Genomic DNA, 11,268 nt, shown 5'->3' on the forward strand with positions numbered 1-11,268 from the left:
TGTAGGACTATAATAAAGATGTCATTGGAAAGGTCCTAACCTGGGGAATAGCATATGTTAGTTAGGGGATTGTAAATGGCTCCTTCTTTGAACTATTACCTTTGGACCCTGACTTCTGAGAAGTTCTGAAGGGCTGTAATTCTGCATCAAAAGGGGCTATAGACAAAGTATATCCAAAAAAGGTTTAAAAAGGCAACTGGACTTGTAGAGTTTTTTCAGAAGACGTTTCACCACTCTTGTGACCAGTATGTATAAAATGAGTCAGTCTGATTGTGTTTTAATGCTATTTGTTTTTGTATGTAATTTTATATGCAGATGCCACCCACCGCGTTTTACCTTTAGCCAGATGAAACTTGTCAGTTAATCAAACTCCAAACATGCCTTATAGACATAATGATTTGTAACCTTCTAAATCTGAACTAAAGTCACTGTGTTTGGTCCTAAGCTTTTATAGAATCATTATCTAATAATATACTTGTTACTCTTGAAGGCAATACCTTTGGTTCCAGCACCGCAGTGAAGAACTATGGACCTTATTTAGACCAGGATATGTCCTTTAATATGAACACCAAACACATGACCAGGACTGCCAAGGTTTATTTTTTAAGGTTTATAGTTGGGGCTGGCTTAGATAACCCTGAACAATCCATTAGTTATGCTGCTACAGGCCTAGGTTGCTGGGGGAATGATTTTGAGTTCTGCTCAGGATTTCTTCCTGTTATAAGTGAAGTTGTTACTTGCCATTTTCTCCTTTGCATTTGGTTTGGGGCTCTGCAGCCCTAGAACCAATGAGTAAATACCCTCATTAGAAAAAATTGTGGTAGGGATTGCCGTAGCATCAGTTGTGTAATTAATTAGCAACCGATCTAGGGTGTAGCCCACTTCGTCATCCAGTAGCAGCTCCTAGGGGAGCCCTGGTGTGAAGTGGCTCTAACAAAGAAAAGTTATTGGGAAGATAACAGTGGTAAGAAATGTACTTTGTGTACTCCCAGGACACTAAGTTATGTCCCCTTCACTGTTAATATTGTTGATATAGAGGCATCCTTGATTGAACCCTCAAAAATTGCTCAAATCAACTATTAACAATGACATTTCCCTGAAAGCCACAGACTCTACCAACGTTATTTTCTGCATGCACAGGTTACAGGTTGCAGTTCAGGTTAAAACCTGGATCATTCTTTATGTGTCTAAACTACCAACAATTTATAACCCAGTCCAGTGAAAAGCCTCAATAACCAAATACAAAAAACACAGAAACATGATACAAACCCTTGATTGAACAAAAGTCTAAGTGTGTAATTAAGTTTAACAGAACTGCATTACAACATTCTTATCTATTTCCAGCATAAATAACAAATTTTTACAACAGACAAACTTAAACAATTTAAACATGAAATAACTCAAAGGATTAGAAATATTCTCTGTTCTTTCTCTGTTTTTCCAATACTTTTGATATATTAGATCAGTTTGGCTTGACAGAACAACCTTTTCAAATGCTTAGATATTTCTTTCATCTTTAACCCATAAATTATTGGATTAAACAGAGGATGATACAAAACCACCTGCAAAGTCATTATCAAACGCACAATTTTGGGAAAATCTGACCCCACTCGAACAATAATAATATCATATGCACACAATAAGAAGTAGCTGACTAGAACCAGCAGGTGTGGTAAACAGGTCTCTGCAGCCTTTTTCCTGACTTGTCTAGAGCATCGAGAGGTTATCATTAGTATTCTGGTGTACGTGAAAAGAATGAAGAGTACAGGGAAAAGTACGGTGACTACTGGAGCAACAGCACCAAATACAGAGAGTGCTATTGAACGCACACAGTGCAGATTGTAAATTGAATTGTTACATAAAATCCCATTTAGAGTGAAATGACAAAGTTTCATATCAGCACTCATGATTACTGGAACTGCAGTCACAAACAAAGGGGCAGTCCAAGCGAAAGCCAGGCAAATACTCACTCTGTCTTTCGTCATGATAGCTGGATATTGCAGAGGTTTACATATAGACACATATCTGTCATAGGACATCGCTGCCAGCAGCAAGAATTCAGAACAAGTTAAAGAATACGTTATTAAAAATTGGAAGAGGCAGGCTGAGTATAATATGATCGGCTTTTCAGACAAAAAGTCGCTTAACAGCTTTGGATAGATATTAGTGCTAAAGAAAACAGAATTGAGAAGTAAGGCTGCAATGAAAATGTACATCGGTTCATGGAGGGTTTTGTGCTTCCAAATAAGATACACAATGGTGAAATTAAAACATATTATTAAAATATACACTGTGAACATGATCATAAAATACAGATACCTGTATGTTTGCAATTCCACATACCCATCAAGAGATATGTATGTTATGTTAACTTCCCCGGCCATTAATGTTTTCTAGAAGAAATGTTCAGCTGGAAAACTTTAAGATTGCCTCAACTGCGGGAATAACATAGAGAAATAATTTACATACCATTTTCAAATGCATTTGGCGTACGTCCATGTCCAAAGTTCTAAAAGTGAATGGTCTGACAATGTGGAAAAGTTTTTATTAGATTGTTTAATTCTCTGAAGAACTCATTCATGTCTTCACTAAGATAGAATGGACATTTGTAAAACCTTTGAGGCCTGCAGTAACATTGTTGTTTGATTCAGTTCATTTGGGCATTCACCTCATTATAGAAGATTATACCTTATTACACACGTGGTCATCTTTAGGATGATGATCTAATACAATCTGCACCAATCTCATCTTGACGACAAGTCACTGATCGCATGACAGAAGAGGAACTCAGTCGGGCGTGGTTCGTCAAGTGTGTGGAAATACTTCACTAAAGACTACTGTGACCTCTCAGTCCTGAAATACAACAAATATACTACTGCAGTGCACACTCATCTGAAAAGCCATCCACTGGTGCTAGCAGAGGATCATCAATTTGGTGGTGAATTTCGTTGTCAAAATTATTAGACCTTTGGCTGCGGTGCACAGAGACTTCAGAAAAATGCTGCATGATTTTTTACCCCGCTATATTTTCCCATCTTCCAAAATACTGTGGAGTACTATAAAGTGCCATTGATAGTGCTTAGTTGCTGCCTGTTTTTATACAGGCTATACATAACTGCAGCTTACAGTATGTAGCACATGAGCTGTCTCTCCATATGTATTCAGGTCCGCAATAAAGATTTCATTGTTACAAAGCATTACTTTCTACTATGTTTTTATTAGTGATGTCACCAGAGACTAGTCGGAGTCGACTTTAGAAATTCTTAAATTGTGCATCCCCAACTAGATACAGTATATAAAATATAATGTGGTCACACTGACCTCTGAACTGACAATAATAGCAGGATTTGCTGTGACATGCTGAGTTCTCCACAAGGTTTTACAGCCTCAAATACATGTCATATCGCCCTGCGTCATCTAAACATTGTCATTTCCTTAACAAATGCACACAGAAAAAAAAACAACAGAAAGGTGGGAACAACCATTAATTGTAGATGCTTCATCTTGCCCATGTCGAACAATCTGCTGCAGATAGTAATGACTGTTCACAGCAAAAACTGTTTAAAAGACCTTTAAGGCACAACATTAAAATAAATTCTTATAGAAAGTGATCAGATCACATCTCTGCATTAATATTATTACAAAAGCAGCAAGTCTGCACGAATGCAAGTTATGATTGAAACACTTAAGAAATAGTTTCGGAATGTTGTATGTTGTACTGTGTCTGCTGGTTATGATTGTGTCTACTTTATGCCCTTTTTATGGTCAAATAAAGTGATTTGCATTGAATTTAAAGTCTATTCTCTTTGTCTTGTAGTACGTAATGCCATCTCCTTGTTTCTGTGCAGACTGTGGCTTTGCATTGCAGATGTAATGCACTTGCCTCTGTTGTCATTTGATGCACCCAACTCTCCCGGATTAGAAGCAAAGCTGTGCAGGCGACTGACAATAATTGCAGGATTGCTCTGAGTTTACCATGAGGTTTTACAGCCTCAAATACATGTCATAGTGCCCAGTGACATCTAAATGTTGTCATTTCCTCAACAGGAAAAACAAACAAACAAAAAAACAAACAAACAGAAAGATGGGAACAACCATTAATTGTAGATGCTCCCTCTTGCCCATGTCCAACAATCTGCAGCACATAATAATGACTGCTCACAGCACAAACTGTTTAAAAGACCTTTAAAGTACAGCATAAAAGTAAATTCTTATATAAACAGACCAGATTACATCTCTGCATTAATATTATTACAAAAGAAAATGACTGTACATTTCTTTCACTAACACAAATATTACCGCAACCTTAAATACATCAGATCAGTTTGGCTTGACAGAGCACTTTCTTTCATCTTTAACCCATAAATTATTGGATTGAACAGAGGATGATATAAAACCATCTCCTGATGTACGTGAAAAGGATGAAGAGCAGAGGGAAAAGTGCCGTGAGCAACAACACCAAATACAGATCGTGCTATTGAATTCACACAGTGCAGACTGTAAATTGAGTTGTTGCAGAATATTCCATTCCAAGTGAAATGACAGAGTTTCATATCAGCACTCATTATTGCCGGAACTGGAATCACACACACAGGCACAATCCAAGCTAAAGACTTAGACTTAGACTTAGACTTAGATAAACTTTATTCATCCACAAGGGAAATTGCTTGGTCAGAGTAGCAGTAATACTCTTTGAGAATTAAATATGATAAAATAAAATAAAATAAAATAGTATAAGCAAAATGTACAAATTAGCATATAAATGTACAAGAAATAGAGATAGAAGAATATATATTATATACACAGGGATGATAGTAAGGTGCAATAGTGTCCATTATCATGACTAACATGGAGTTATCTGTTACAGAAAGGTGAGTTGTTGTACACCTAGACTGAGAATGGTATGAAAGTAGTCCTGTAGCGTTCAGTGTGGGAGCGGAGCTGGATCAGTCTGTTGGAGAATGAGCTCCACTGCCCCTCTATTGTCTGGTGTAGTGGATGTGACGGATTGTCCATGATGGAGAGCAGTTTGTCCAGTGTCCTCCTGTCCCTCACTGAGACAAACGTCTCCAACTCACTGCCAATGACATGACCAGCCTTTCGGATCAATTTGTCGATCCTACTTATGTCCTTTTTGCTGGTGCTGCTCCCCCAACAAACCACAGCAAAGTACAGGGCGCTCGCAACAACAGTCTGGTAGAACATATCCAGCAACTTGCTGCATACATTGAAAGACTTAAGCTTCCTCAGGAAGTACAGTCTACTCAGTCCCTTCTTGTACACAGCATCACTGTTGTCCCTCCAGTCCAGTCTGCTGTGCTTCATGTGGACGCCCAGGTACTTATATTGGTCCACTACTTCCACATCTAGGCCCTGGACGGTGATGGGCACTGCTGGTGTCCTCTTCCTCCTGAAGTCAATGACCAGCTCCTTGGTCTTGTCCACATTCAGGAGTAGGTGGTTTGCCTGGGACCACTCTACAAAGTCTCAGATCAGTGTCCTGTACTCCTCCTCATGTCCATCACTAATACACCCAACCACTGCAGAGTCATCAGAGAACTTCTGCAGGTGGCAGGACCCAGAGCTGTACTGGAAATCAGAGGTGTAAAGAGTGAACAGAAATGGAGACAGGACAGTCCCCTGTGGTGCCCCCACATTACTGACAACAGTATCAGACAGGGAGGCCCCCAGCCGCACAAACTGGGGCCTGTCAGACAAGTAATCAGTAATCCAGGAGACAATGGAGGAGCCGACACCCATCCTGAGCAGCTTCTCACTCATCAGAAAGGGCTGAATGGTGTTAAAAGCACTGGAGATATCAAAGAACATGATCCTCACAGAGCCCTTCCCATCATCCAGGTGAGAGTGAGCACGGTGCAGCAGGTAGATGACAGCATCATCCACACCAACATGAGGCTGATACATAAACTGAAGAGGGTCCAAGACAGGGGTCACCAGGGGTCTCAGCTGAGCCAGGACGAGTCTCTCCAGGACCTTCATGACATGTGACGTCAGTGCAACCGGTCTGAAGTCGTTGAGGCCAGATGGGATGGGCTTCTTGGGCACCGGCACTACGCAGGATGTTGGGGGGAGAGCAGAGGTGATAGGCAGGAAGGGATCAGTGGTGAGTTGTTGATTGGCCGTCTGGGGAGGTGTAAAGACTGGAGTGGTCGGGGGTGGAGGGCCAGCAGGGGGTCCAGCACTGAATCTATTGAAGAAGACATTCAGCACGTTGGCTCTGTCTGGGCCGCCGTCCTGTTGCTTGGCTTTGATATTAAAGCCAGTGATCAACTTCATGCCCCTCCACACGTCCCGGGTGTTGTTCTGCTGGAGCTTGGCCTCCAGCTTCCTCCTGTAGGCATCCTTACACTCCTTCAGCTGGACCTTGAGTTGCCACTGTATCCTCTTTAAGTTGTCCTTTTCTCCAGATCTGAAGGCCTGCTTCTTCTTGTTCAGCAGATCCTTCAGCTGGCTGGTGATCCAGGGCTTGTTGTTTGGATAACAGTGGACAGTCCTTGTAGGGATTACTGTATCCTCACAGAAGTTTAAATAGTCCGTGATGCAGTCTGTCATGCTGTCTATGTCATTCCCGTGGGGCTGGCAGAGCACGTCCCAGTTGGTGGTATCAAAGCAGTCCTGCAAAGCAGTAAAACCAGGCAAACACTCACTCTGTCTTTTGTCATGATAGCTGGATATTGCAGAGGTTTACATATAGACACATATCTGTCATAGGACATCGCTGCCAGCAGCAAGAATTCAGAACAAGCTAAAGAATAAAATATGAAAAACTGTAAGAGGCAGGCTGAGTATGATATGATCTGCTTTTCAGATAGCATGTCAATTAAAAACTTTGGATAGATATTAGTGCTGAAGACAACAGAGTTTAGAAGTAAGGCTGCAATGAAAATGTACATCGGCTCATGGAGGTTTTTGTGTATCCAAATAAGATACACAATGGTGAAATTACAGCATATTATTACAATATACGCCGTGAACATGATCGTAAAATAAAGATACCTGTATGTTTGCAACTCCACATGCCCATCAAGAGTTATATGTTATGTTAATTTCACCATCCATTAATGTTTCCTAAAAGAAATATTAAGTTGGAAATCTTTCAGATTACATGATCAGTATGGATAACATAGAGAAAGGCTTTTACATGAGATTACATACAACCTGCAATGGTGAATATTGTTTCTTCAAAGACAGCTGACCTTCAAATGCACATGGCATATGTTGATGTCCAAAGTTCAGAAAGTGAACGGTTTGAATATGCGGAAAGTTTTTTATTAGATTGCTTCATTTTCCATGGAACTCGTTAAAGTCGCTACCAAGACAGAATGTAATTTCATCAGAGACCTTTTTTTTTGTACAAACTAGTCAGATTGTCGACTTCATGACGCTTAAAGCATCATGTCGACTAGTCGCTGATCACGTGACAATAACAACATGGACACCTCAGAGAAGACAGAAGAGGAACTCAGTCGGGCGTGGTTCATCAAGTGTGTGGAGATACTTCACTAAAGATGAAGCCCATACTATTGTGACATGTCAGTCCTGAAATACAACAAAAGTACTACTGCAATGCACACTCATCTGAAAAGGCATCTGTTAACGCTAGCAGAGAAATGGTCCAAGTTCTCTGGACATGTAGTATGTAGCCAGGGGATGAAGGGAGGAAAACAAAAGAAAATTGTTTCCGGGTAAAAGGAAAGCGACACAGAGACCGATAACTGTGTGTAAAAGGAATGGTTCTTTATTCAAAAACAAAATACCAATGATAACTAAGAAAGCTGGTCACGAAACTAAACACAACAGACCAGAACTGACAGCCACAAACAAACTAAAGGCGCCACCACACATGGGGGGGAAAAAGACAAAACAAACCAAAAGCGCCACCACACCTGGGGGGGAAAGGAACACAGGCAAAAGGCCAAGAAAGATTACTACTGTCTTTTCCACAGAACAGATTATTCAGTACTTCACCATTCAGAGATCCAACAAACAAAGTCAACCTCATGCTTCCACCACTGTGGTCCACCATCTCTCTCTCTCTTTGCCGCACCTCTCCTCCACTCTTTAACCAGGATCAGCTGATTACCTGAGTGGAAACGGCTGCTGGTCGGAGGAGGGGCGATCACCTGGAGGAGGAGAGTGGGAGAGAGAGAGGCACAAACACACCAAAACAACCATAGAGGCACTAGGGCCGTAACAGCGGTCAAGAAACAATTTCACCAAATGTCCTGTGTTAACATACAGTAGGTGTGCTCTGGAAAAGGCTTGAGCAATAAAGCATTATTATTAACCTGGCTACACTATCCCATCTTCAAACACGATGTGGAGTACTATTGAATGCTATTGATGGTGGTGAGTTGCTGCCTGTTTTATACAGGCTATACATATATGCAGCACACAGCACATAGTACCTGTGCTGTCTGTTCTCTGCATATGCATTCAGGTCTATTGGGTTTTTATTAGTGATGTCATCAGAGACTAGTTTGCGTTGACTTGATTTCATCACAAAACAGTCAACTTTAAAAAATCTGAACTTTTTCAAGTGGTCCTGGATAGTAGTTCTAGAATGACAAATCAGCCAAACTGAATTTCATTTATATTTAAAGGTTTGCACAACTGTACTGGTTCCCTTTAATCTGCACTGAAGGCTTGCCTCAAGCTATCTGACATTTTAAAATACTCAAGGCCTTACTGAAATAAAGGGTTCACAAGTTGATTTACGGCCATTAATGTGTTCCTGTGGTCCCACTGACCTCTGAACTTTAAAGACCAAATTTGACTCACTTCATCACTGAATCCATGTTGACTTTTGTGCCATATTTGGGATGTGCTTGTTCAATGTGACTTTCACTGTTTTCTGTCCAAGCGATTTCTGGTTGCATCTATAGCTGTAGTTGTAGGTGTGATTGGTTGCATACATACCTGTGGAACCACTTGTTTCAGGAATGGTCAAGCAGTCTCTACTATAATGGATCCCAAGGGTTTGTGATTCGACTTAGGCCAGATGACAGCAGCAAGTCTGCACGAATGCAAGTTATGATTGAAACACTTAAGAAATAATTTCAGAATGTTGCATGTTGTACTGTGTGTGGTGGTTTTGTGTCTCTTTTGTGTCTGTTGGTTGTGATTGTGTCAACTTTATACCCTTTTTATGGTCAAATGAAGTGATTTGAATTGAATTGAATTCAAAGTCTGTTCTCTTTGTCTTGTGTTAAGTGATGCCATCTCCTTGTTTCTGTGCAGACTGTGGTTTTACATTGCAGATGTAATGCAGTCTTGCCTCTGTTGTCTTTTGATGTACCCAACTCTCCCAGATGAAACGCAAAGCTGTGCAGGCGACTGACAATAATTGCAGGATTTGCTGTGAGTTTCCCATGAGGTTTTACAGCCTCAAATACATGTCATATCACCCAGTAACATCTAAATGTTGTCATTTCCTCAACGGGGGAAAAAAAAAAAAAAAAAACAGAAAGATGGGAACAACCATTAATTTCAGATGCTCCCTCTTGCCCATGTCTAACAATCTGCAGCAGATAATAATGACTGTTCACAGCACAAACAGTTTAAAAGACTTTTAAAGTACAGCATAAACATACATTCTTATATAAACAGACCAGATTACATCTCTGCATTAATATTATTACAAAAGAAAATTACTGTACATTGCTTTCACTAACAAGGATATCACTGTAACTTTGAATGCATCAGATCAGTTTGGCTTGACAGAACAATCTTTTCAAATGTTTTGATATTTCTTTCATCTTTAACCCATAAATTAATGGATTGAACAGAGGATGATATAAAATTGCCTGCAAAGTCATTATCAAACGAACGATTTTGGGAAAGTCTGATCCCAGTCGGACAACAATGACATCATATGCACACAAAAAGGAGTAGCTGACCAGAACCAGCAGGTGTGGTAAACAGGTCTCTGCAGCCTTTTTCCTGACTTCTCTAGAACATCGAGAGGTTATTATAAGTATTCTGGTGTATGTGAAAAGGATGAAGAGCAGAGGGAAAAGTGCCGTGACTACCAGAGCAACAGCACCAAATACAGATCGTCCTATTGAACTCACACAGTGCAGATTGTAAATTGAGTTGTTGCAGAATATTCCATTCAGAGTGAAATAACAGAGTTTCATATCAGCACTCATTATTGCCGGAACTGCAATCACACACGCAGGTACAATCCAAGCTAAAGCCAGGCAAATACTCACTCTGTCTTTTGTCATGATAGCTGGATATTGCAGAGGTTTACATATAGACACATATCTGTCATAGGACATCGCTGCCAGCAGCAAGAATTCAGAACAAGCTAAAGAATAAAATATGAAAAACTGTAAGAGGCAGGCTGAGTATGATATGATCTGCTTTTCAGATAGCATGTCAATTAAAAACTTTGGATAGATATTAGTGCTGAAGACAACAGAGTTTAGAAGTAAGGCTGCAATGAAAATGTACATTGGCTCATGGAGGTTTTTGTGTATCCAAATAAGATACACAATGGTGAAATTACAGCATATTATTACAATATACGCCGTGAACATGATCGTAAAATAAAGATACCTGTATGTTTGCAACTCCACATGCCCATCAAGAGTTATATATGTTATGTTAATTTCACCATCCATTAATGTTTCCTAAAAGAAATATTAAGTTGGAAATCTTTCAGATTACATGATCAGTATGGATAACATAGAGAAAGGCTTTTACATGAGATTACATACAACCTGAAATGGTGGATATTGTTTCTTCAAAGACAGCTGACCTTCAAATGCACGTGGCATATGTTGATGTCCAAAGTTCAGAAAGTGAACAGTTTGAATATGCGGAAAGTTTTTTATTAGATTGCTTCATTCTCCATGGAACTCATTACAGTCACTACCAAGACAGAAGGTAATTTCATCACACTTTTTTTTTTTTTTTTTACTTGGGCGTGTACCTCATTATATAACATCACAGTTCATTGCAAACATGCTCATGTTTATATTAATTAAATTATACTTTCTGCACCAACTATTTTATTGGGAATAATCCTACACGCTGAATCAAATGTTTGTGCTTTTGTTTTGTTGTCAGTGGTCCTATCAACTAGCTCAGTGTTTTATTGGTTGTTTCCTTGAGGTTTCTTCATATTTGTGGGTTACAGCACAGCATTTAATACCATTTTACCCAGCAGACTTTTCTCTAAGATGTCAGACCAAGGCATCCAGAAAAAAACTGTATTTCTGGTGAGACTTTCTTTCTTTG

The 11,268-nt window shown here is 39.8% G+C and overlaps 1 protein-coding gene and 1 pseudogene across 2 annotated transcripts; both read right to left on the bottom strand.

Moving 5' to 3' along the window:
• Positions 1 to 1,457: 1,457 nt before the first annotated feature.
• LOC311488106 (olfactory receptor 6K3-like) lies at positions 1,458 to 7,080 on the bottom strand (annotated as a pseudogene). Its single transcript has 3 exons — positions 6,654 to 7,080; positions 4,413 to 4,613; positions 1,458 to 1,746 (listed from the first exon to the last, which is right to left on the bottom strand). The product of its transcript is annotated as an olfactory receptor 6K3-like (transcript).
• A 2,109-nt stretch (positions 7,081 to 9,189) lies between these two features.
• LOC311488100 (olfactory receptor 13C2-like) lies at positions 9,190 to 10,946 on the bottom strand. Its single transcript, XM_084544609.1, has one exon. It carries the CDS (start codon positions 10,647 to 10,649, stop codon positions 9,723 to 9,725), a length of 927 nt encoding a protein of 308 aa, XP_084400735.1. The 5' UTR covers positions 10,650 to 10,946; the 3' UTR covers positions 9,190 to 9,722.
• Positions 10,947 to 11,268: the final 322 nt, after the last annotated feature.

The sequence above is a fragment of the Chelon labrosus genome (assembly GCF_963514085.1).
Source record: "Chelon labrosus genome assembly, chromosome: 5".
NCBI lineage: Eukaryota > Metazoa > Chordata > Actinopteri > Mugiliformes > Mugilidae > Chelon > Chelon labrosus.

Bases quoted from the DNA above. Each gene is read 5' to 3' on its own strand.
- LOC311488100 (XM_084544609.1), bottom strand. From the start codon at position 10,649: ATGGATGGTGAAATTAACATAACATATATAACTCTTGATGGGCATGTG.